The 27,464-nt window shown below is 41.1% G+C and overlaps 2 protein-coding genes across 2 annotated transcripts; both read right to left on the bottom strand.

Moving 5' to 3' along the window:
* Window positions 1–147: 147 nt before the first annotated feature.
* Window positions 148–12,474, bottom strand: gaa (alpha glucosidase). Its single transcript, XM_086184264.1, has 19 exons — window positions 11,605–12,474; window positions 10,173–10,324; window positions 9,394–9,559; window positions 9,217–9,313; window positions 8,984–9,103; window positions 7,977–8,095; window positions 7,625–7,756; window positions 7,404–7,514; window positions 7,210–7,323; window positions 6,259–6,343; window positions 5,946–6,063; window positions 5,348–5,481; window positions 4,338–4,489; window positions 3,989–4,137; window positions 3,649–3,790; window positions 3,418–3,516; window positions 1,424–1,588; window positions 1,089–1,241; window positions 148–925 (listed from the first exon to the last, which is right to left on the bottom strand). The coding sequence occupies exons 1-19, from the start codon at window positions 12,121–12,123 to the stop codon at window positions 860–862; spliced, it is 2,793 nt and encodes a 930-aa protein (XP_086040390.1). The 5' UTR covers window positions 12,124–12,474; the 3' UTR covers window positions 148–859.
* Window positions 12,475–13,206: 732 nt separating this feature from the next.
* samd9l (sterile alpha motif domain containing 9 like) lies at window positions 13,207–26,152 on the bottom strand. Its single transcript, XM_086184263.1, has 4 exons — window positions 26,004–26,152; window positions 25,717–25,792; window positions 20,132–20,191; window positions 13,207–18,575 (listed from the first exon to the last, which is right to left on the bottom strand). The coding sequence occupies exons 3-4, from the start codon at window positions 20,133–20,135 to the stop codon at window positions 13,987–13,989; spliced, it is 4,593 nt and encodes a 1,530-aa protein (XP_086040389.1). The 5' UTR covers window positions 20,136–20,191; window positions 25,717–25,792; window positions 26,004–26,152; the 3' UTR covers window positions 13,207–13,986.
* Window positions 26,153–27,464: the final 1,312 nt, after the last annotated feature.

Below are 27,464 nucleotides of genomic sequence, written 5' to 3'. Positions count from 1 at the left end.
TTTTCATGAATGTTGAACCCTGGATGTATTTGTTGATCAATGATGGGGCAACTTACTCATTTTTAAGTCTCATCCTACTCACACACATCCACACACAAATGTGGAAATAATAAGTCAAGAGCTACCTTTCTCTGAGCTTGTTGACTCGAAATAGTTTTAATTTTGAATACAAAACATTACAAATTGTAATTTCAGATGAATTCAAAGCAGGAAACTGTATTTGATCCATGTTGGGAGAATTGCATCTATCCATTTTCTTCTGCTGATCCTGTTCAGGGTTGCGGGGGGGGGGGGGGGGGGCTGGATCCTATCCCAGCAGCCTTCAGGTGAGAGGCGGGGTTCACCCTGGACAGGTCACCAGTCCATCACAGGGCCAACACATAGAGACAGACAACCATTCACACTCACTGTCACACCTACGGTCAATTTAGAGTATCAATCAGCCTCGTCCTCTCTTGATGTCTTTGGACTGTGGGAGGAAGCTGGAGTACCAGAGAGAACCCACACAGGAACAGGGAGAACATGGAGACTCCACACAGAAAGATCCTGTGATGGAGCCGGGGCTTGAACCCAGAATCTTCTTGCTGTGAGGCGACAGTGCTGACCATTGCACCACTGAATTGCACCAGAAGTAATGCAATTTTTGTCATGATTTCTTCAACAATTTAAACAAAACATTATTTACAAAAAAAAACAATACATTCCATTTTTATTTGATGTCAGTGAAGCAGAAAGTTATGATGATTCCTCTGGTTTGATATCATGTGCTGCAAATGTAAGTCGCTTATTGAGGCGTTGGCAGGTCAGGGTGGCTCATGTAAATGAGCTGGTGCAGTTCAACAAGAAAAATGGCGGCGTGTCAGAGAGCCCACTGGATAGTAAACACATCTGACATGGGTAAGGAGAGGCTGCTCACTTTCAAAACCTGTGGAAAAAAGAGATGAGAGACACAGGGAGGGAGGGAGGGAGAGAGAGAGAGAGAGCGAGAGAGAGGGAGAGAGAATGGGTAGATTTTAAGGCACAAATACATAAAGGTCGTAGAGATGGAGGACAGATGTCAACTTGGTGCTTGGTCGAACAAAACTAACCTTTGTGTCAGGACAGTACATAAAATCTCTAACTTTCTCCCCATTGGCAAATACATAATGGGGTGGGGAGGGCACCCCAAACACCTGCAGCCCCCCGAGCACCAAACCATCCAGGGCGTCGTTCAGCTTGACTGGGTCACTCACAACCTGGGACTGAATCAGTGAGTTGGACATGAGAAGGCAGATTTTTAAATTAATTATTGGATATCAATTGCAAAGTAATATTGAAGTATTATTCATACATTAATGAGAGAACACTATCCAATCAAGTAAAGCACCACAACACAGTCCATTACTTCTCAACTACCAACTCACGTTCCCGTTTTCTTGCCTACCTGTCCAGCGATGAAGATAATATAACAATAATCTCCAGTTTCAAAGGTGTCGAGACCGTCCCCGTCATCCCAGAACAAGTCGCCCCAGGCCCAGCCTCCTGCTGAAAGAGCCACCGTCAGGTAGAAAGAGTTCCTGCGTGAGACCGTCGTTGTCAGAGCGGGTTCCTTCATAAGAATAGACAGATGAAAGAAAACAAAGGCGTGAGAGAAAAGGGTGTTCCAGGTAGTTTTCAGTATCAAGACTTCATTGGGAATGACAGAAGAGTTATTGAAGGTCAACATGAATAGATGAAATATTTGATCATACACCAGTACTGCCACAGCAACCTTGTGTAGAGGAAATGTCATTGTTGCTTCAAAAGACAGCGTTGGCAAACACTTTAGTGCAGACCTTGACAGTGACCGCACACTTGAATGGCTGTTTCCACTAGAAAATCCCCACTGGTTTCCTCCATTAGAATCTCAAAGAAGAGGCAAGCAAACCAGCGAACCGATGCATGGATCTGATTCTGGGCCAAAGACCCCAGATTAACTGAGACCAAGGAAGTAACTGAAGACTGTGTACCCAATTATCCCGAAGTTAAGGAACTACTCATCCCATGAGGCACTGCAAACAGTATTACTGACCCAACATTGTTACACTTCATGCCTGGGATGGAATTTTCTAAAAATCCCTCTGACTCTTCCAGCACATTACCCCCCATAACACGGATGGAAGGCACTCACTCACTCACACACCCACACACCCTTGTACTTATATCTTTGTGAGGACTTTCATTGACATAATACAATCCCTAGCCCCTCACCCTAAACCTAATCATCTCAACTGACTGCCTGGCCCTAACCTTGACCCTAAACCTAACCAGAACCTGATTCTAACCTCGACCCTAAAACCAAGTCTTGATCTTCAAACGGCCCTTTGAAGAATTGAGGACCGGATAAAATGTCCCCACTTTCCAAAAATGTCCTCACTCTGTTGGTTAAATATGTATTCTAGTCCTCAATATGTAGCAGGTACAAGAATATAAACACACACACACACACACACACACACACACTCCTATTCTCAGTGTGCAGCATTGATAAAGGTCAAGCTTGAAAGAGTGTGCCAGTTTCAGGGTGTTTGGATTGGGATAAGACAGATAAATTGTTGGTGACACACTTATGTGACGTTTGTGTTCGTCTCAACACCCAATGACTTCTGAGTTCTTTCTTTATATTCTTCACAAGCTCATATCCAGGAAACTTCCAATACAAAGACCAACTAACAATTTTTGTTGTTGCTAGCTGACCTGTAACTAATATCAGAAATAATGACACGTCAAATATTCGACATTTCTCGTCTGTAGACTCAACAGGAAATTGTGATTCGATGATCACAGTTGCATTTCCACTGTAATGCGTTTCACCATTCAGCTGTGTCACTTTGGGATTGTGGGTAGTGTAGTGCCTCTCAGGAAGATGGCTAATAAACCCTCAGGAAACTGAAGATTTGACTATTGTTTCATAGCCTGTTTGCTTGTGGCAAGTCTACCTCGGATGGAGATTATGGCTAATATTCAGCTCCTTTACGGAGAAATGGGATTGGGATTATCACTTCTGGAACCTCACAGTTGAGATGCATTCAATAAAAACAAAAGAGCAATTTTTTTCCCCCACCCAGCACTCACCACTACAGTCGTTGAATTAAGTTTTTGGAAATGTGATGCATTTGCTGCCAAACAAGACATAAAACAAAACATTATAATAATAATAATAATTTAGAAAGTAGCCTGGAGCATTTCTTTGTTATTTTAAACCGGATGATTCTGCTGATTTAGAAGTAGAGCTTGTAAACTGGAGTTCCAAATAAGGGTTTCATCCTAAATTAATTATTATGCGCTATCAGTTTGTTCTGTCCACAAATATTTCATAATTAATTCATCTTCAACATTTTGTCTCCTGCTGAACTGAATATGATCCAGAAAGTGAAAAGTGATACGGTCGCTGCTTACCTGTTGGGGGATAATGTGCCCCTCCCTCACATGGATGTTGATGGTGTCCAGGGGGGCTGGTAAGTTCAGGAACTGGCCCTTACTGTAGAGAGGCTGTCCCTACAGAGAATAACACCCCCAGATAATAGAAAACAGGTGAACATATCAGTCAAACATGACTCCAGGACTCCTAAAACCATGAAACCAAGTAAGAAAATGACAGAAACTTTGGGGTAAAGCTGAGCAGCTCACGTTGTGCAGGCTGTACCACGTGCCAGGGGGCAGATAAGCTGCAATCTCTTCCACCCCCTGCTCTATGGTTGGGCTGATGAGAAGTGAACTCCCCCACAGGAACTGCCTGTCTATGGTCTGGCAGCTTGGGTCCGTGGGAAACCTAGAAGGGTACACACATGGAGCAGAAAAACAGATGACAGTGAGAGAGTGAGAGTGAAAAAGAGAGGGAGAGAGAGAGACAGGGAGAGAGAGAGAGAGAGACAGGGAGAGAGAGAGAGAGAGAGAGAGAGAAAGAAACAGTGAGTTGGACAACAGAAAGTAATTCAAAGAAGTGCAACAAGTAGAGGAAGACACATACTCCATGAAGAGAGGCCTGGCCACAGTGTCTGCAGAAGCGTGTGCATGATGGAAAAGAGTGTATAGAAATGGGAGCAGGGAGTAACGAAGGTTCAATGCATTCCGCATGGCAGCTTGGGCCTTCTCTCCAAATACGTAGGGCTCCTGAGGCTGTGGGACACAGGGACAGAGAGACAAAGAGAGGAGATAGAGTTGCCTGTATTCATAATACATGAAAACAGATGGGAAATATGTAGGTCAGAGTCCATCATTAAGAAGATACTAGTAGTTGCAGTGCCAGAGGAAGTTTGCATTTCATTTAACTCACTGCAACACACAGGTTACAAACAGATACAGTGTCTGTGCCTCACCGCGTTTGGCCTGTCATTGTGGTTCCTCATGAACGGGTAGAAGGCCCCGAGCTGCATCCATCGTACACACAACTCCTCAGTGGTGTTGCCTTCGAAGCCACAGATGTCTGCTCCCACCAGAGGCACCCCGAACAAGCTGAACTGTAATACCGCTGGGGGGGATGCAAAAGGTCAAAATAATTCTGCCTGATCTGTGGTCACTTCAAACAGAATTTGACATTTGGTTGAACCCTCTATTCAACGACGTGTAAGTCCATCGAAAACATAGCTGAGTCATTATGTCACAGTTGAATATCCAGTGAAATATCACAGGAACTCAAACAAACGATTGTCAACTGTTTTTCGGGTGAGGGGCCACTATATAGCTATGTAGCTGGAACTCCAACATGGACTGACGTACACAATTTTTCTGCCTAGATCATAAGAAAAGACTAGCAACTAGTGATTCCGATTTTAACAAAATTCTAAAAAGTCCAGTAAAGTCAACTGATTATTTCAAACTTGTTACTGCATGCAGGACCTCGTCTATGAATATATAGGGATAAATAGACATGGGCTTTCATTACCTAAGCAAATAATGTGACATACACTGATACTACATGAGTGTAATATTGTTCTCTCACCCACACAGACACAGACACACACACAGGTTTGCGCAGCTATCCTTATTAGGACATTCCATTGACTTCCATTCATGTGAATATCCTAACCCAACCCCTAATCTTAATCCTAACCCTAACCAATTGATGCCTAACCTCAACCTCAAGCTAACTGCAATTTACACCCTCACACTAACTTTGACCAGGTGTTCATAAATTCAGTTCTGCCGCATTAGGACCGGTCTTTGGTCCCCATGAGGACTAGGGGTCCTGCTAAGGTTAGTGTTTATATCAGAAAAGGTCTCCAAAAGATACCAAAAACCAAGTACACACACACACACACACACACACACACACACACACACACACACACACACACACACACACACACACAGACAGACATCTGCTCACAAGGGATGGAGTATCGGAGCTGCTCCCAATCACTCCTGACGTCTCCTGTCCAGACTCCAGAGAAGCGTCCTATGCCAGGGTAGGAGGAGCGAGACAGGACAAAAGCTCTCTTCCTTGCAAGCTTTGTAAGTGCACTGTGGATGACAACCAGAATAAATATGTAAGACAAAGAACCACTGCTAAAACAGTTCATGTTTTCACATTGTTGGCCATTTACACCACTGACAACAGACCAGCCTCTTCTTGGTCTACGGTGAAAATGTTTTCTGGTGTCCAAAGCACCATGGTTACACCAGACCACACCTCATTAGCAATCTTAAGCACCTGCCAGTGCAGTTTTCTTGGCATGAAAACATTGTATGTGCCAGCTTGAAATCAGCAATGACGGCTCAGGATTGACCGAGCGCCAGGTTAAAACAGGGCCCCTCAGGTGTTGTACCTGGAATCTGCTGGAGCCACTCTCTCAGTTTGGGGTCACCACCCTCAGTACATAAAATGTAATGAAAAATGTTTTAAAAAAAATTTCATACCGTGTAAAATTCATTGTAGCCATTTTTCATTGCTGAGCACATTGTGCTTTTTGTCAGCATGATCTAACCTGTGAGTTGCATAGGCTTCTGTCAGTCCATACATATTATGCAGGTTGTAGTGAGTGGATAGTCTTTGCTGAGCTGACATGCAAAGAGTTCCTGAGCTCAACCGGCCCCCAACCACGCCTGTTTGTGCGACAGAGAGAAACAAGCTACAAATTAATTGTACCAAAGAGAATGATGATCTGAGACTGATGGAGGAGGAGAAAATTGTCTCTGGTTATCCAAACATCCATGAATGTACTTTAAAATAACCGACACCGAACTTCAAACCATGCATGTTTGTAACACTAAAAGCTCGTAATGTACCAGTACACTTACTGGGTGTGTAAGGTGGGTTTTCAAGATCAGTCTCTGGACAACCGTCCAATGAGCCCTGGACAAAACTTGATGGTTCGTTCATATCCTGAGTGAAGAGTGAAGGGAGACCAACATTCTTTTTCTTATTTCAAGGTGAAAAGCAATGCACCACAAAGCCATTTATCACAACTGCAAACACCCATTAGACGTCAAATGTACTGGGAGCCTGTGTCAGAGAGCAAGTTTACTGAGAAGCTAAAAGAGGAATTTGCTCTAGAAAAGGAGCTAACGTAACCTCTGGGTCAGTTACTGTGGACGTGCTTGCTAGCACACTCCTCATCTCTTCTGTCCTCCTCTTGAGTCTGGATCAGCTGTCTGGCATGGCAGGTCCTTTCCTTGTTAATCGAATCCAAATTGTCATTTATTTCTGAGTAAACGTGACAGCATTTCATCACATCTAAGCAACATTCTCTGGCCACGGATCTGCAATATCCCACATGACTGATATGTTCTCACATCAGAGCAAAGAAGTCTAGCTCTTGGACAACGTAGTCAGAAAGCATGTCTTGAAGCCCGTGGACCAAGACCGGGGTGTGGCGACGACAGTGTGGAAAGCAGATGTAAAGTATTCCTTACCTCTAAAGCTGAATTTTAATTTATAGTTTTCAGATGAATCAAAGTTCACTTTATGCACTTTAAATTACATGTTAGGGAACATTAATTTTATTCTGCTACTTTTTAAACTGTAATACAGAAAGTGCTAAATGGTAAAAGCGTAAAATTGCACACTGATTTGCACACTTATGCAAATGCATCAGCACCCACTGAAATTTCTCGCTACATTGATGTTGCCTACGATAACTTTTGTCTTGCCGTTGCCATGGTGAATCATAGTATCAGAGCTGGTTTAATGATGAAAACAGGCCCCTGATTTGTAAACTAAACCAGTGTTTTTTGCGTATACCAACTCACAATCCACAAACCATCCACTGGAACTTTTGAATGAAAATCTCTGATGCAGTCTTCCCACCACAGTCTGGTCTCTGGGTTGGTGAAATCAGGGAAGGCAGTTGGGCCGGGCCAGACCTAAACACACACAGAATATGAGCGTGCACCCATACGCAACACTCAATATATACACATCCCCAGGAAAAAATAGGTCTGACCTTTCCCACTAGTATTTGCCCAGTAGCATTTTTAATAAAGACGCCTCGTTTCACTCCGTCATCAAAGGGACCATATGTTCCTGGAGGACTGGTGGTGCTGATCCCAGGATCCTGATGCAAGAACCAGAACACCATCAACTGGACATAGATTGCTAATGATTCCTGTTTTTACATTCGCAACGCAAACTTTGTGAGGTCATATTAAATTAAAAATGTCACACCAGAATGAGGATGTACTTCAAGCCTCTCTCATGGAAATCCTCTACCATGGCTGGGAGGTCACCGAACCGCACAGGGTCAAAGGTGAATACCCTGCGTTTATCTGCGTAGTCCAGGTCATTCCACTGGACGTCCTGTTAAGTGAAAGACAGAAAATTAAAACTATTTAATGAGCAATGTCCTCTGCTGATAATAACAAAATATTAATGGATTGTGTGTGGGTGTCACTAGAACTGGGTTTAGGTACTTTTACTGATACCGGTTCTGGATTTTACACCATAGGTATTAAATGACAAGACATTGATAGTACCAAAGCACTTCTGTATACACATGCTGAGCAGCAGGTTCATTTACCATGGGAAACTTGGCATTGTGCATCCGATGTGCTACCTGCTGGGTTGTATTCGTGGTGGTGTAACCCCAGCGACACAGATGAAAGCCCAGTGACCAGTAGGGAGGCATCATAGGGTAGCCTGAGGACAAGTGAAGAACAACAAATCCACGTTTTCCACGTTGCCTTTTGGGCCCCAATTGAAATGGTTATTGCTGCTGCTACTGTACGAGGAAATGTAATAAGAGTGACAATGTTTACATGAACACCGATAATTCCATTATTGCTTGTTTAAGATGTTTAGGTGACGTTTTGTTTTTTGTAAGTGAATATTCCATTCATATCTCTATGTTCATGTTACAGAAGAAAGTCTGGCTCATGACTTAAGACGTCTGATCACATTACATCCCTATAAATGTGTGCCCTCTGGGAACAAGGGCATGTATTACGGGAATCGGGTGCTTTCAGTACATGTCCAATTCAAAACGTCCTTGTATGATCCAACGCTCACTGTTTACAGTCCATATAGTTACTTGAAAAATTTGCAAGGAGTTAAAAGACAGCGAATATGAGCAGACTGTTTCAGAAGTAGCCAGGTTTCACTTAGTTCACAGCTTATAATCACTATAATGGCTTTATTTCAGCCACAAGACGACAGGCGTTTTTCGAATCACACATTTTGGCTATTTTGCACTCCGCATGGACACCCCGGAGACCTGCTCAGTCATGATTGGTCAAAGCTACTCAGACTGTCCCAACACTTTCTCCCTTGATCCTTTTTCGATGTGAAAAATCTGTTTATAGGGATACTTCCCCATGCTCTATGTTGTAGTTTTGTTCCAGAATTTGATCTGAACCCATTTCTATCACATCGCTACAGTGGTAAATTTAGTTGGTTGGTTAAATCCTGCTTGGAGTGATTAGAAAATGTTGGCATTATGACTTGTGTGTCTCATTCAGAGTCTTGTCTTAATCGGGTCAGTATCAGAATATTGCCATCAATGTAAGCATAGCCACTGACAAGACATACCAATGACCTGCAGGTACTGTCGTATAACACTCTGAGGGTCAGGACCCAGGAATACATACAGGTCCAGGACTCCACCAGTGGACACCCAGGTGAGAGCGGGAGTCGGCTGCAACATCACCTCTACAGAAAAGACATTCATAAGTATCTCACCTGGGGACAATGATATCAGTATATTTTGTTTTTTTGAATGCATATATCAGTTTATATTGGCCCAACGAAAACGTCATGAGCACCGATAGCATTGCTGTTGAGAAGGAAAACTCCATGGGCGAGACCGTCCTCCTCCTGCACCAGGTAGAATGGGTGGGAGCCATAGAGGTTGGCATCAGCCTGAAGAGAAAGACAGGGAGGTAGATTACATACATCTACAGACATGGAGAAATACTGAACTATCAGGAAAACACACTCACATGAGGTGCCACGTCTCTGTTCCAGAGAGTCAGGGAAGTCCAGTTAAGGTCCAGCAGGAGGGAGGTGTAATGCTGCCCAAGGCCAGACACTAGAGAGGAGGCCAGACTGGTGGACAGCTGCAGGTACTGGTCCGCAAACAGCAGCGGAGCCACGGTGGTATTCATGCTGTCAGGGAGATACGGGTGATAAATAAAGTGCTTTATCTTTCTGAAAAAGAAAACCTTTAAAAAGCCCGACCAACACAACTTCAGGTTCACAAAGCGCTAAATAGGATCTCACCCAAAAACTCAAGAAACATGGAATGCCAAAAATTATGTGAATGCATAAATAAATGCATGGGATAAAGAAATTTAAGAGCAAGATAGGAAAAAGACTAGTTGAAATGCAAGTGAAAATAAGTTACAGCAATGTCAAGGTATAATCCGAACGAGAAAATGAGAAAATCTATTTAAATGAATTCAAGTTTGTATTTTTGAGGGTAAATAATTGTGGCATGTATTTTTTTAGTGTACTGCAGGTTTTTCTAAAGGAGGGGGTGAGCCGAGGGATACGATCTTCAGTTCAACCACTAGATGGCAGTATTTTCTATATTACAGTTCACCTATCATTCTATAAGACAAATAAGAGAAGCAGAACTACAGGTTACAGTGGGAACATTAACAAACACACTTCAAGTGTAAAGTAAAAGTTCGAAGACTAGAACTGATGACACGGTCGTCCTGGCATGACGTGATTAATATGATCTGTTTATGTAATCAAACTGATCGGACTCACTCACATCACTCTTCCGTTGGATTTACGCCGCACCACAACACCAAATGGGTCAGACTGGTATTGGGTTGTATAGAGAGCATCTAAAGCATCAGCTTTGACCCGGGGAGCACCAGCAGGGAGCTGAACTTCATACCGCTGACATGATGGATCCCTCAACTTCAAGGACAAACAATATCAATTTGAGTTTTCATTCAGGTCTCAACAAACGCCGTGTAGAGAAAATATACACACATATCTGCAATTTCAATATGAATTATTCATGAAAATAACATGCAGAAAATATTAAGTATCATATAATCTTGTTTTGGCAGCACAGTGGTGCAGTGGTCAGCGCTGTCACCTCATAGCAAGAAGGTTCCGGGTCCGAGTCCCAGCTCGGGCACGGGATCTTGTCTGCATGTTCTACGTGTTCCTGTGTGGGTTCTCTCTGGTACTCCAGCTTCCTCCCACAGTCCAAAGACATCAAGAGGGGACGAGGCTGATTGATACTCTAAATTGACTGTAGGTGTGACTGTGAGTGTGAATGGTTGTCTGTCTCTATGTGTTGGCCCTGTGATGGACAGGTGACCCGTCCAGGTTGAACCCCACCTCTCGCCCATAGCCACTGGGATAGGATCCAGCCCCCCACGACCCTTAACAGGAATAAGTGGAAGAAAATGGATGGATGGATGGATAATCTTGTTTTTAAAGAGATGAAGTCGACATTTGTAAATAGAGACGAACACGCTAATCATTATAGTGGATATCAACTAAAGATCCACCATCACGCACACCTGAGGGAAACCCATGGTTCATACATGTCCACACACCTCTGAGGGGAACTGCCATGACCACGCATTCTCTTAAACGTCTACATGTGACAAATAAACAGAGATATCAAATACCAGCGTTTATTTAACTAAGACTGATGTCAAGCTTCATGGATTGATAACATAAACATCAACATAAACATGTATTGAAAAAAAGTTACATAAACCAGAAATGAATTTTCTCAGTTTGTCTTAACTGACCCACATCTACTCTCTAGTATGAAGGTATCAGGTAAGTATTTTTCTCTCTTTCTTTTCTAAAACTGTCACACTTACTTTGCTAAAGCAAATCGAGTGCTTGAAACGGCTATTTTCAAACTTTTTCCCATGGGGGGCCAAACCCAAACTAAAAGTTCAGCCATGGGTAATAAGCAAACATGGACTGAGTTGTTAAAATAGTTTTGTGAGAACAGGACTGTCTCCGCTGCTGCTTCATTTGTATCTACAAACTGACATTAAACATTATGGATCCTTCGTATTTGAAGACAGTTTTAAGTCACAAAAAAGGAAAAGCATAAACAGTTACTGGTATAATTTTTTTTTTAAATAGTTTTTTTTCTATATAGCAATTAATCTATTTATTCCTTCTTGCGGGCCAGATGTGCACTACAGCCCTACTGTACTCACAGTAAGGTGCAGGCAGCCTGCGGGCTCCTCGGTAGCTTCCAGCCGAAGAGTGGAGATGTCTCTGGGGAGATAGGATGGGCGAGCACGGGTCAGGGTGGCAGCCTGGCCTCGAGGGATGGGAGTGAGGGGGCCCATAGTGTAGCCAGGGTACGAAACCGGGTAGAAGCACCAAGGTGGTCCTGAAGCGTTGAGTAGAGGAGAATAGCAGCAACCCCTTTCTTCACACTCTCTCCGGGTGACAACCATGTCCCGGGAACAGTCAAAGCGACTCTCGGGGGACATGGAGCATTTATGCTCCTTGAGAACATCCCCCTCCGGCTGCATGCAGAGGGCATCCGCTGGGTCGCCCTGCGCCTCTGCTGCGTTACACCTGCCATGGGCTGTTGTTATAGTGCCATTTAGCTCGACATGGACTGACCCGGCCAGTCTGGCCTCATGGAAGATGAAGTGGATGATGCACACTGACGATAAATTAAAAACGAGGAAGACCAAGTTGGACAGCGGAGTCGATACGTTCATCGTCCGTCGGCTGAGCTCTGGAGCACGACTTCGGCTACTACCGACATCCGTGAAGCGCAGTTAGCTCTCAGCTAGCCAGGGAGGCTAGTTGTGTATTAGCTACACTCGGGGGGGCTATTTTGCTTTTTCCTAAAACCAAAATATGCGTGAGTTGTGGCAGTCATTTAAGTGCATTTTGCTTGAAAGCAGATAATATGAAAATTTAAAAAATAAATAACAACAAGACGAAATGCTTAAGTTCTAACGATATTACAAGAGACGCAATTTATCAACTTGTTTGTTGGTAAGGCAAGCATTCAGGGACAAAAGTGCTCAAATCTCCCTCTCTCTCTACTTGTGACTTAAAAATCACTGAATTAAACATTTCATCCTAAAATACACAGTCAACCATGAGCTGGAATCATATAGAAACTTTGTAAGAATTTAAAATGAAATCGAATTAAAAATGTATCCTTAATAACAAACATTATCCAGAATATTGAACTATTATCAAACCCATAGCCACGAAATTGGTTGTCATTTCTGATTCTTAACTTACGAGAACATCACTAAAATGTGACAGGAAAACACCACAAAATTGTTAAATTAAGTTTGATTATTGAAAGTTAAAAATGAGAAAAAATAGACCTCTACATTACAACTAGTTGTGTTGCGGGATTGCAACAACAATAAATAATACACTTGTTAAAAGAGATATTTTAATGCTGTTGATGTTTTTCTATACTTATTTGCATCCTACTGCACACTTTTCTCTGCTATTTGCTTGTAGAAGAGTCTGATGTGGAGTGTGATTTTTCCTGGGATGTGAACCAAACTGTGTGAGCTGCCAATTGTATTGTCAATTTGAACTACAACTACAAATGTGATTTTAATTATCAATGTTTAAATGTCTACATACGGGGAAAAAAATCTGGCATGCAAAATTCATCAGCGACCTGTGTTTTTTTTTCCTTTCATTTTGCTTGTTTTATCGGACTTAATCCTAAACCTGTTATTTAATTTTCTTTAACAAAGGAATCCATTACCTCTGGGACCTATACTCTTCATGAAACCTTAATATTTAACAAATGAAAATAACAAATATCAATCACCCATTGATTTATTTTTAATATATACTTTGTTTAAACAATGTCAGTAAAAAAAAACTGACAGTTTACTTTGTTGTTCCTTTAACACTGATAAATGGCAATACAACTATGAAAAACAAAGAAAATACAAAAAAAATGATGCAGCAGTTACACTGAACAGCAGTGATTGGTGACAAAAATATAGTAAAATAAAATACATAATTCATTGCATATTAAGACATGTTGAACACAAACAACAATTTTTAAAAAATCAAAATATTCAAAATATTTATTTCAACACCAAAGTCCAACACCAAAGGATTTTTCTTGTACAAATATTTATTTTTCAACATATATCCTAATATTTTAGACTACCTTTTACCTTGCACTTGGATTAATTCAACTGCAGTTATGTGAAATTAAAAAAACATGACGCAATGTCAAGTCATCTTGATTTTAAGTTACCCGTGCAAATATTCACACTGACACTTCAGAGGCAAATGCATTGAATCTCCCGCATCAATAAAAATAAATCATAGTCAAATCATCAGTGGGTAACAGTTAAACTGCTGCTTCACTGTAATATTGAATCAAGGAGTTGATGCATGTCTTCAGTGTTGTTTTTTCCATTACTGACTGAAACATGCTCAGTTTTCCAACCCCCCAATGCGGCGTATGTCAAAATGATCAGTTCATGTGACAATCATGTCACTAAACTATGCACAGTTGTGAGCGGTATGTGCTGAAATCCCAGAGCTTTCCGAGAGGCGCCCGCAAATCGCATCCCTAATCCAAACTACTTTTTCACTGTAATGTTCCCAGCTACAGGGCCCCTGAAGGTAAACCCAAGATAGAATGAAATGTTCTCATTACTATGAGGCACTGAAGGAACATGAAGGGGCAACAATCGGAATTTCTTCTTCTTGGGGCCATCGAGGTACACCAATCCATCCTCAGTCCATCCGGACACGAGTTTCAGTGTCTTGCCAATTTCAGGATTTTTCCATGCCTCGCCACTGAACCATTTGAGGCGCTTCTCAGGGACTGAAAGCGTTTTTAAGATGTTTTCAAACTTTCTCTTGTGGACAAACTTATCCAATCCACTCCGACCACCCAGAAAAAAATGAGTGTAAAGCCTTCTCTTCCGCTGGGGAATATCCTTAATCTTGGTCCTGTAGCCTTTATCGAGGTAGTCAACAGCTGATTGCACAATTTCATACTTTCTTTCTTTCTCACTGTCTGTGTCTTGATCCTCAGGCCAAAACACCAATGTAAGCAAAAACAGGGCGCTTGGTGAACACTTCTCTTTATCTGCAATGAATGGATGACAGAGTGCCTGCAGATCTTTCAGAAGAGGTGCCTTCCCCTGAGGCGACAGACAGTTCAGAGTAATGTGGGTCATAATGTAATTGACAACATCATTTGGGAGTAATTTTGCCCTCAGTGGATTGCTGGGATAGAGAGAGAGGATGTTCTCCAGAAGAGGTACTGCGTTCTTGTCAGTAAGCTTGTAAAGAATGGCTGTGACGTTTCCCCCGCCAAGACGATAAATAGCCATACGTTTTTGAAAAGGCTTTAAATTGACTAGGCTTATCGGTCCATCTGAAGCTTTTTCACTGTAGTACTTCCCAAATTCTGCAGATTTTTTTGCCAACCACATCAGTGGATGGTGTATCTTCTCTTCAGGAATTTCAGTGGTCTGTTCCTCATCTGCACCACTGTCTGTCTGGAAGTAACTGAGGTCCTCTGAGATCCACTCCAAGCATTCTTCCATTGACTTGAAGAGGTGCTTCAAACGGTCATGAAACGGTTCCCAGTCTTGCTCAACTTCCTCTGGGATGTAATCTGTCAACAGGTACTTCATACATTCTGCATGGCCACTGTTTTTGTTTGCAAAAACTGAGACTGAAGAAATCAGTTTGAGCAAGCTAGATCCAACCTCAACTTCAGCAAAATGGCCTGAACTATTAATGTGTTCCTTCTCTGCAGCGGCAGCTCTTTGACACTCTTGAAAGCACTCCTGAGCTTTCAGCGCGGTCTCCACAGCATCTGCTGTATTTTTGGCAGTCTTTGGTACTTTGTCCAGAGTTTTGCATTTTGCTAGGAACCATTTCCTGTACACTTGTCCCTTCGTGTCCAGTATATAGGAGTTGTTGGGAAGTTGTTTAGCAGCTGTCTCTGCCCAGTATTTAGCCTCTTCAAACTTCTCTTTTGTGTACTGAAGGCGTGCAAGTTGCTGTGCGATGAATGGATCTTTGTTGAACTGCTGAAATGCTTCCACAAGCAACTCAGTTGCTTTGTCTGGGTTTTTCTCTTTTTCACGCACGTGCTCAATCAGAGGGGAGAAAAGACTATCATGTTTGTCCCCTTTGCTTATTCTGGTTCGCTTAATGAAAAGCGCTCTCAAAAATGACCGAAAGTCTTCCTTTCCAAATCTATGCTCCAAAAGCACTTTCTCGCACAGCAACTGCATTGCTAAATTGCTTTGGGTATCAGAAGAGTCCAGAAGTTGGATGAGAATTTCCTGTGCAACGAGTGGGTGGATGATTCTGATTGACTGAATGTGAGTCTTGTCATCTCGAAGATGCAGGAAGACTAGTTTAGCCTGATCACTGAGTAATTCCTCAAACTTGCGCTGGTGAAACCTTTCCATGTGAATGGTTAGTGCCAGAAAAGCTTCACAATGTGACTGAGAAATGAAGGAGTTTTGAACGTAAGTGTTCAACAGTGCTACATAGAGAATGAGGCGGGTGTCAACAGACTCATGGTCAATTCCTTGGAGCAAATGGCCAACGAATTCTGTGACATACCCCGCACTGAACCCTTCACTCATCAAAACAAACGTCAGGATGAACTGAGGTTCGTATTGTCCCTTAAGGACCTTTCTTTTCTCTGCAAACTTTCTTTTCTCAATACCAGACAATTTGTGTGTGACAGAGACATTCTGTAAAGGAAAGTTCTTGCACATTTTCTCTGGATTATGGGATCGTCTGCAGCTCAACAAGATGAAACATGGTCTTCCACATTTGATTCTTTTGACATTCATGGCAACCTCTAATTCATTTCTGAGATCATCCAGATACTCCTGATCTGAGTCCTCAATGAGGAGCATCACAGGAAGACATCTTTGTGGATCCTTCTCTTGATATTCTCTTAATTCAACAGCATGTTGTGCAACAATGTCAAATTGGTGCGAAGGCTTCACAACAGCACATCTCAGATCTTTTCTTCTGTTCCACATTACTTGTCTCGCCACTGTGCTTCCACCACTTCCCGGGTGATGGAAGATGTTGATACTTTTTACCGGAGTCTGATCTTCATCAATTGTCAGAGCTTCATCAAGAAGGTTGGAAACCTCTTTATAAGCATCTCTTTCGATCACTTCACCAACATATTTCTGCTCAGCAAGCCAGAAATTCAACCATGTCACTCTCCCCCCGTGGTAGAACTGGCTTTCAATTTTTCCTTTCTCATCATTGATGGAGTCTTTGCACGTTTCATCACAATGATCGACTGTGAGAATTTCCAGAGAAAACATCTGTTCCTCCGTGGGTGTATCAAGGACACATGTTGCCTTCACAAAGACTGGCAAGTATTTGCTGGCACGCACTTTTACAGGTTGTAATCGCTGAATAGTTGCATCGATGTGAGTCATTTCCATCCCAACAACACTGCCGTTGTCAACTGTTTCGGCATCACATAAACCCTCCACAAAGCTTTTCCATTTCAGGAAGTTTGTCTCCAATTCGCAGATGCAGATTATGTCTTCGTGGCCTTTCATATCTGTAAAAAACTGAAAGAAAGTGTGCAGTAATGGCTTCTCCACTGGTGACGTGAGAAGGAAAATGACCTGGTATGTTCCTCTAGGCAGGATTTGTTTACAGATCAAAGACACAGATTCCCTCAGGAGTGTCATTTTCGTTTTAATCCAGGTCATTTCGTCACACGGAGGTTCACTTCCTTTAAAGTCTGAACGGCCATTGCAGAAGATCCAGCTAGTTTGATCAAACAGATGCAAGCGGGTTGTGAAATCTGTCAGAGTCACATCCGTGGGTATCACATAGCTCTGTAAAGAGTGCATGTTCGCAGCATGATGCTGAAGGTACTTACTGCAAAGGCCCGATTTCTTTGAGTCTGGGTCAAAGTCAAACACGCAGAACATTTTCATGTTCAGCAGCCAATCAATGTTGCAAAGATGATCAGGTTGTAATTTGTTTGTGACTAATATAAACCATTGATCTTCTTTAATAACTTTCGTTCCGCCAGTGATTAACATTGTGAGCTTTCTTCCAAGGTTCTGGCTGATGGCTGGAATGCTGAAGCACTGACTTTTCTCTGCTTCTTCTCTTTGAGCATCTCGATCTTTGGTTCGCTGGTAAAAATTACTCAGGTCGATCACTGGCTCCGTTTTTGAACCCACTCTCCGCAGAACTGCTGGTTTCTCAAATTCTACCTTGTTGGCAGACTCTTTGAAATTGGGCAAACGAACTTCATACACTTTGCTCTTAACAATACTTATCGTAGGCACGATGTCAACTTCTACCACATACCTCTGGTCTGTACTGTCTTGATCCATCACCTCTATGAACCTTGGTGGACGCACACACTGGCGCACGTGCTCCTCGTCAGAGGAGAAACACCTCTCAATGTAGTCCAAAGCATCCACATAGATGTCTCTCTCTGGGACAGGGATGCCAATTATCTCACCGTGAACATGTCCTTTCCCCTCCTTGCTATCCATCACACCGAAATGTATTGTACCATTTGTTCTGGTATTCATGCAGCCACACGCAAATTTGAGAACCTCCCTGGCAAATTTAGCTTGGAGTCTTGTGCGATCCAGGTTCACAGCTGTGGCGAGAGACTTGAATTCATGGCATGGATGTATCAGATTAAAAGCCCCTGATTCAGGCAGCAAGACTCTGTTCTTAAAATACATGAAGTCGATGGCTTCTTTATCAAATGGTCGTGGTTTGCAGTCAGCCTTTGACATCAGCCCAGATCCTTCTTGACCAGTATCTCTCTCCTCTACAACAGGAATTTGTGCTGGAGGTTGTTCATCTGATGTAGCTACATTCTGAGGTGGTTTCTGCTGAGTTTTCTGCCCCCTCTCAGTTTTCTTGCCCTCAGAGGGCTTATTTTTCCCTTGAGGAGTTCTGTTGGAATTGATGAGCTCATCTCTCTTTTGAATGATCAAATGAGCAGGTCCTAATTTCATGCAAATCTTAGTCTTCAGAAATTCTTCATCAAGGGAGAGAAGAATTTTTCCATCTACTTCCTCTTCATGTAGTTTCTTGATATAGTGGTCCTTCACTCCAATAGATCCTAGCCAGTTGCTTACATCAGACTCAGTCCAGTTCTTGGGCGAATGCTCCGTGTTATCATCTGTAAAGTAAGTCACAGTATTGGTAAAATGATCATATTCACAATCATTTGTCAAAGTTTAGATTAATTAATAGTCATAAAAGCAATTCTTGGTTTAAGAAATGTCCTGATCACATGGGAGGGGCAATGAAGGGCATATCTGGCTCCACAGCCTCTAGGTTTATCAGGCTGTTTTAAGGAGTTGACATCAGACTTATCAGGGCAATCCAGAAAATGAAACATCAGAACTGCTGTAACTTATATAAACTGTTTGCTTAAAAGCAGCTTTAAGCTGTTTAGGAGTAAAACACTACTAAAAATGTTTTAAAATAGGGGTTGTGGAGTTATGCAATAGCTGAGTGGTTAGGGCTCCATTTCTAGTTGGCTGAATTAGTAGCAGAATGTTTTGGCTCCTTGTGGAGGAATTTTGTGTGCTGAAGGAACTCATCAGACACAAGAAAAAGACTGGAGACTCAGAAGTGGCTCACACTGGACCATTTTACTGCACATCTCCACGACAGATGCACAAGGTTCGCTGTGAGATCAGCTCCCCCCAGAACACCTGTGTCCGACCCCCCTAAACTTACAATGTATGCCTTTACCAGTAAGACTGAACTGGAACATCCTGCACAGACATGACTTTCACATAGTTAAAACCCAGCTACGCATGTAGACAACACTGGTGCCAAGATTATCAGGGTTCCTATCAGGAAGTGTTCTAACTACTAATTTACAATTATGAACAGCACCACAGGCTCACTCCTGACCCCAGGTCAAGGCCCCGGGGCCCTGGGGACAGGGAGTACATAAAAACAGGCGAGCGAATGCAACCGATGAAACTCGGTGACATGGCTCTCACGTGAGAGTGCAGTTGTTCACAAGACGTGCAATGAAGCTTCAGTACAAGGCACCTTTTCAGAGGGGAAAGTGTGGGGTGGGTGGAACCAGACTACCTTAAGCAACATGTTGGAACAAAAGGACATTTACATGCTGTGGACATTGTAAAGAGATGAAAGCAGGGGCTTGGGATCAAAGCTTTACTGCAAGGGGGCAATAAATGAAAAATCTATTTTAACAAAGTAATATTGCGTCATTGTTTATTGTAACTGTCCTGGATATGCAGTAGTTCACGTTTAAATAATCGTATTATTAATCACTGCAGTAATAGTCACTTTTAATGTGTGTACACGTCGCCCACAGTTATCAGGAGTCGAGTGCTGGCTCAGGAGTTTTAAAAGGTAGAGTGAACATAGAACCTGGACTGGACTTTGGACTCTGTCAGCTCTGACTCTGTATACTCTTGATACTTCAACCACGTACATATTCAGGTGTATTATTATTAAAAACATTTGGACTGAACTGATCCGTGCTTTTGAGTGATCACTGCATTTGAGCCACAGTTTCCGTTCCCACTTCAAATGTACATTGTTTTCAATATAATACAGTCATCATTGTCAAATGGAAAAATACTGATTAGTGACAGCTTCAAAATGGATTTGTGTGTGTTTGTGTGTCTCCACAGTAAATTATAACAATCAAAGAACATCTGATTAAATCAAGCTTGTCAAGTCACTCACCCATGTTACCGCCTTTCTGTCATTTGTAGACTTCCGTGCTTACACTTTCACACATTCTCTCTGCAAAGAAAATATGAGGCTGTAAAATAACATTCAGTCCATATAAATCTGGTACAGTTGATCCTTAAAGTAGGGCCAGGAACCTCAGTAACATCAATCTAGGAGGATTTTAAATAATTTTCGATGTCAATCCGGAATAATTAGAGTTTAGTCGATTTACTGAGAGGATTTGATGAGTTGCGTGTATGTTGTTAAAGCGCTACAGGCCTAGGGCACCAAGTGTGTGGTCCGGCCCTGATGATGCTCACTTTTAACTTCAGCAGATTCTCTCCGCCATGTCTGCTTGCATAAATACACTCAGTTGTTACCATGGGATGGAAGCAACTGAATAGGTGTACCTAATAATTTGGCTGGTGACCTTTTTTTGGGGGGGGGGTTTTGTCATGTTAGCTTTATCTTACCTCATTATTTATCCATTGTTTCGCATCTATGTGTATAATACCTTTGTCAATAATTTTAAAAACTGAAATTGTTATCATGTACAGTAACTCATTAAGTCCTGGGGGCAAACGTGAAATATTATCTATCTATATATCTATATCTATATCTATATATATATCTATATTATGGCATGCCGTTCAGGAAATTAATCTTTGAATATATTGAGTGAACCTCTGAATATATTGAATGAAACTCTGAATATATATATATATATATATATATATATATATATATATATATATAAAAAATGAATCCTGAATATATGGAATGAAACTTTGAATATATGGAATGAAACTTTGAATATATGGAATGAAACTTTGAATATATATAATGAATCCTGAATATATGGAATGAAACTTTGAATATATGGAATGAAACTTTGAATATATGGAATGAAACTTTGAATATATGGAATGAAACTTTGAATATATTGAATGAAACTTTGAATATAAATAATGAATCCTGAATAAATGGAGTGAAACTCTGAATATATATGAAACTCAACTGACGTCAGACTTCACGGCAGTGCCTGCGGGCGGCCATGTTTTTCCTTCATAAAAAAGCAGAACTATTAACGGACCACTCTGCTGTGTGTAGAGGTCCGTATTTAGATCTGTATGGTTCGCTGGATATAGTTTTCAGGTGGATCAATGAAGGTAAAACAGTGATCGTATTTAGATCTGTATGGTTCGCTGGATATAGTTTTCAGGTGGTTCAATGAAGGTTAAACAGTGATCGTATTTAGATCTGTATGGTTCGCTGGATATAGTTTTCAGGTGGTTCAATGAAGGTTAAACAGTGATCGTATTTAGATCTGTATGGTTCGCTCGATATAGTTTTCAGGTGGTTCAATGAAGGTTAAACAGTGATCGTATTTAGATCTGTATGGTTCGCTTGATATAGTTTTCAGGTGGTTCAATGAAGGTAAAACAGTGATCGTATTTAGATCTGTATGGTTCGCTGGATATAGTTTTCAGGTGGTTCAATGAAGGTTAAACAGTGATCGTATTTAGATCTGTATGGTTCGCTCGATATAGTTTTCAGGTGGTTCAATGAAGGTTAAACAGTGATCGTATTTAGATCTGTATGGTTCGCTGGATATAGTTTTCAGGTGGATCAATGAAGGTAAAACAGTGATCGTATTTAGATCTGTATGGTTCGCTGGATATAGTTTTCAGGTGGATCAATGAAGGTTAAACAGTGATCGTATTTAGATCTGTATGGTTCGCTGGATATAGTTTTCAGGTGGTTCAATGAAGGTAAAACAGTGATCGTATTTAGATCTGTATGGTTCGCTGGATATAGTTTTCAGGTGGTTCAATGAAGGTAAAACAGTGATCGTATTTAGATCTGTATGGTTCGCTTGATATAGTTTTCAGGTGGTTCAATGAAGGTAAAACAGTGATCGTATTTAGATCTGTATGGTTCGCTTGATATAGTTTTCAGGTGGATCAATGAAGGTAAAACAGTGATCGTATTTAGATCTGTATGGTTCGCTCGATATAGTTTTCAGGTGGTTCAATGAAGGTAAAACAGTGATCGTATTTAGATCTGTATGGTTCGCTTGATATAGTTTTCAGGTGGTTCAATGAAGGTTAAACAGTGATCGTATTTAGATCTTTATGGTTCGCTTGATATAGTTTTCAGGTGGTTCAATGAAGGTAAAACAGTGATCGTATTTAGATCTGTATGGTTCGCTCGATATAGTTTTCAGGTGGTTCAATGAAGGTAAAACAGTGATCGTATTTAGATCTGTATGGTTCGCTGGATATAGTTTTCAGGTGGTTCAATGAAGGTTAAACAGTGATCGTATTTAGATCTGTATGGTTCGCTGGATATAGTTTTCAGGTGGTTCAATGAAGGTTAAACAGTGATCGTATTTAGATCTGTATGGTTCGCTGGATATAGTTTTCAGGTGGTTCAATGAAGGTAAAACAGTGATTGTATTTAGATCTGTATGGTTCGCTTGATATAGTTTTCAGGTGGTTCAATGAAGGTAAAACAGTGATCGTATTTAGATCTGTATGGTTCGCTCGATATAGTTTTCAGGTGGTTCAATGAAGGTTAAACAGTGATCGTATTTAGATCTGTATGGTTCGCTTGATATAGTTTTCAGGTGGTTCAATGAAGGTAAAACAGTGATCGTATTTAGATCTGTATGGTTCGCTCGATATAGTTTTCAGGTGGTTCAATGAAGGTAAAACAGTGATCGTATTTAGATCTGTATGGTTCGCTTGATATAGTTTTCAGGTGGTTCAATGAAGGTTAAACAGTGATCGTATTTAGATCTTTATGGTTCGCTGGATATAGTTTTCAGGTGGTTCAATGAAGGTAAAACAGTGATCGTATTTAGATCTGTATGGTTCGCTCGATATAGTTTTCAGGTGGTTCAATGAAGGTTAAACAGTGATCGTATTTAGATCTGTATGGTTCGCTGGATATAGTTTTCAGGTGGTTCAATGAAGGTTAAACAGTGATCGTATTTAGATCTGTATGGTTCGCTTGATATAGTTTTCAGGTGGTTCAATGAAGGTTAAACAGTGATCGTATTTAGATCTGTATGGTTCGCTGGATATAGTTTTCAGGTGGTTAAATGAAGGTTAAACAGTGATCGTATTTAGATCTGTATGGTTCGCTGGATATAGTTTTCAGGTGGTTCAATGAAGGTAAAACAGTGATTGTATTTAGATCTGTATGGATCGCTGGATATAGTTTTCAGGTGGTTCAATGAAGGTAAAACAGTGATCGTATTTAGATCTGTATGGTTCGCTGGATATAGTTTTCAGGTGGTTCAATGAAGGTTAAACAGTGATCGTATTTAGATCTTTATGGTTCGCTCGATATAGTTTTCAGGTGGTTCAATGAAGGTAAAACAGTGATCGTATTTAGATCTGTATGGTTCGCTGGATATAGTTTTCAGGTGGTTCAATGAAGGTTAAACAGTGATCGTATTTAGATCTGTATGGTTCGCTCGATATAGTTTTCAGGTGGTTCAATGAAGGTTAAACAGTGATCGTATTTAGATCTGTATGGTTCGCTGGATATAGTTTTCAGGTGGTTCAATGAAGGTTAAACAGTGATCGTATTTAGATCTGTATGGTTCGCTGGATATAGTTTTCAGGTGGTTCAATGAAGGTAAAACAGTGATCGTATTTAGATCTTTATGGTTCGCTCGATATAGTTTTCAGGTGGATCAATGAAGGTAAAACAGTGATCGTATTTAGATCTGCATGGTTCGCTCGATATAGTTTTCAGGTGGATCAATGAAGGTTAAACAGTGATCGTATTTAGATCTGTATGGTTCGCTGGATATAGTTTTCAGGTGGATCAATGAAGGTTAAACAGTGATTGTATTTAGATCTGTATGGATCGCTGGATATAGTTTTCAGGTGGTTCAATGAAGGTAAAACAGTGATCGTATTTAGATCTGTATGGTTCGCTCGATATAGTTTTCAGGTGGTTCAATGAAGGTAAAACAGTGATCGTATTTAGATCTTTATGGTTCGCTCGATATAGTTTTCAGGTGGTTCAATGAAGGTAAAACAGTGATCGTATTTAGATCTTTATGGTTCGCTCGATATAGTTTTCAGGTGGTTCAATGAAGGTTAAACAGTGATCGTATTTAGATCTGTATGGTTCGCTGGATATAGTTTTCAGGTGGTTCAATGAAGGTTAAACAGTGATCGTATTTAGATCTGTATGGTTCGCTCGATATAGTTTTCAGGTGGTTCAATGAAGGTAAAACAGTGATCGTATTTAGATCTGTATGGTTCGCTGGATATAGTTTTCAGGTGGATCAATGAAGGTAAAACAGTGATCGTATTTAGATCTGTATGGTTCGCTGGATATAGTTTTCAGGTGGTTCAATGAAGGTAAAACAGTGATCGTATTTAGATCTGTATGGTTCGCTCGATATAGTTTTCAGGTGGATCAATGAAGGTAAAACAGTGATCGGCCGTGCGTAATGGCACTGCGCTCTGACGCGGCACTTCTCCGGGACTGGAGAAGCTGCTGCGGCTGCAGGGATTTCGTGAACTGAAAGGGTAGCTCTTCATATATTGTTCATATACAGTAAGAATCGCCCACATTCATAGACCAATGCAGGCTGAACGTAAGTTTAGTACTAAACATATTTAATGATCGGCGACACATTGTCAGCTTTGGACACGTTACTCACACAGCCGACTGTGGACAGACAGACAAATGCAAATGAGATTTGCCGAAACCTTGAATATATTGAATGAAACTGAATATATTGAATGAAACTGTGAATATATTGAATGAAACTGAATATATTGAATGAAACTGTGAATATATTGAATGAAACTGTGAATATATATATATGAAACTGTGAATATATTGAATGAAACTGTGAATATATTGAATGAAACTGTGAATATATATATATGAAACTCTGAATATATATATTCAGAGTTTCATTCCATATATTCAAAGTTTCATTCAATATATTCAGAGTTTCACTCCATATATTCAGGATTCATTATATATATATATATATATATATATATATATATATATATATATATATATTCAAAGTTTCATTCCATATATTCAAAGTTTCATTCAATATATTCAGAGGTTCACTCAATATATTCAAAGATTAATTTCCTGAACGGCATGCCATAATATGTATATATGTATGTGTGTGTGTGTGTATATATATATATATATATATATATATATATATATATATATATATATATATATAAAGAGAGAGAGAGAGAGAGAGAGAGAGAGAGAGAGAGAGAGAGAGAGAGAGAGAGAGAGAGATATCGTATATTTACCTCCAGGACTTCCTCAGGTATTTCAGACGGCGCGCGACCTGTTCGGTATTTGGCACGCGCGTCGGGGGGGGGGGGGGGGGGGGGGGCGTTTCCTCCCCTTTTCTCAGAAACGAAACCAAAACTCACCGCACACTCTTTAGCTTCTAGCTCGCCTTGTTAAAACGCGCAGGCGACGTAAAAAGCCTCCTTACGCCGGCCTTCCGGTCTTCCACGACGTCAATGATGCAACGACTGCATTTAGCTGTGAATTGGATTTTGGATTTTCATTTCTTTACTCACCGCAGAAGTCACCGGGTTGTTTCCCGCATGGTTTCTTGGCTATCCAGGATAAAAACGCAATATTTTGTTGCTGTTGCTGGAACCCAAAGGAGAGACGAAGATTAATGATATGAAACATCAATTCACAACTCTCTGATATGTCATCTTTATCGGGTCATAGACAGGTAAAGTACTGAGAAAACCCTCAGAGGAGCATGCGAGGTCCTCAGTAAATATACACAGATTTAACACCTGCAGTTGTCACCAAAACCATCCCAGGATCGAATAAAGTGAAACAATCTCATTACCTTTACAAGTTCTCGTCGGTGGCTTGCGGCCGTGTAGTTCTCACCATCAGAGGCTCGTCCAGTCTGAAGCTGCGGAGAATCGACAAACCACCACTTTAACTGCAGGACCTGAGTACGCCACAAGATTATATCCCTCCGCCCAAATCTGCCACGCTCTTTTTTTCCCCTCACCTCTCCAGGCAGAGCGGAAGTCATCAATTTAAAGTAGACCCTCAAAATATAAAACGAGTAAAATATTTGTCTGATGTTGGAAACAGTGCCCAAAGGTTAGGAGTTTTTTTTGTGTTTTGTATTGTTTTTTTGTTTTTTTTTAGATGTACCATACTTTATTCCTGAGTTTTATCCTCTGTCAAAATAAAGTTAAAACACTAATTTACCTGATTTATTGTCTGTTCAATCCCATTTAGACTTGTGCTGTTTTCTTTAGTGATTCCTTCTTATAGGAGACAAGAAATCCTGCCTCCTCCAGAAACTAACTGTTAAACCATTTGAATCCACCTTTGCCACGAGAAATTACTACGACAGCTTTCTGTGTCTCGTGTTTAAATGTATACACACACGTTAGGTGTTCATGTCCTTTTTACTATTTAACTCAAGTTCATTCTTTGGTATAGAGGAACCCAAATTACACTTGTAAAAGAGCAGTGATAAATTAAAAAAAAAAATCAAGCTGAGGATCAAATGAATCCTTCTGAATGGGTAGGATATAATCAGTCCAGCGAGCTCAACTTCTTGAAATAAACTAAATCTCTGATTATTTTCTGCAACATTGGCAAATATTACATTAATAGAGCTTGATGGGTGTGTCAGGGTGTCATCTCCCCAAACTAGAAACTCCATCCATTCCTTGGTCGTCTTCCGCTTATTCCTTACTAGTAATCGCGGGGGGGGGGCTGGAGCCTATCCCAGCACCTACGGGCGAGAGACGGGTTCACCCTGGACAGGTCCAAACTCTTAACTCCCTTTGACAAAATAGAAAAAAATGAAAGGCTGAATGCCAGCATTCATATCTGATGACCGTTTATAGAGGAATACATAGGTTTCTACAGCTCAGAAGGGACAGATATTAACTTGTGAGATCTTGCAAGTAACATTCATCACCAAGCCCCATAGTCCCACCCTGCTGTTATGAAGTCCATACAAACGAGCCAAAGCAGGTGTCACCAACTGGGCGTCAACGTGATCCAAACAAGAGAATCAGATCAGTCCAACCACAAACTTCTGTCACTATAGCAGCCTGAATAGTACCACCACACCCTGGCACGGGTAGTTCCATATGACGCTAAAAGAAAGATCCGTGGTCTATGTCTTTACCAGCCGAGTGCTTGGTGTGTCGTCTGATTGTGTGTATTGAGCTAGATCTATATTCTGTGTTAAATGTTAGCCACGGTCATGAAAGTTATTCATCTAGTAATTTGTGGAATGTGTGGTGAGTGGAATACATTAATTTCTCCCCGAATG

Source organism: Aulostomus chinensis, chromosome 18 (assembly GCF_037954235.1).
Source record: "Aulostomus chinensis isolate RoL2024-O1b breed Wild chromosome 18, RoL_Achi_v1.0, whole genome shotgun sequence".
Taxonomy (NCBI): Eukaryota; Metazoa; Chordata; class Actinopteri; order Syngnathiformes; family Aulostomidae; genus Aulostomus; species Aulostomus chinensis.
The sequence above is the reverse complement of the archived record's forward strand: the minus strand, read 5'-3'. Positions and strand labels throughout refer to the sequence as shown.

Coding starts and splice junctions, on each gene's coding strand:
- gaa (XM_086184264.1), bottom strand. CDS start 12,123: ATGAACGTATCGACTCCGCTGTCCAACTTGGTCTTCCTCGTTTTTAAT. Junction 7,515..7,624: donor TGAAGTACATCCTCATTCTG/GTGTGACATTTT, acceptor TTCTTGCATCAG/GATCCTGGGATCAGCACCAC. Junction 5,482..5,945: donor GAAGCCTATGCAACTCACAG/GTTAGATCATGC, acceptor TGTCATCCACAG/TGCACTTACAAAGCTTGCAA.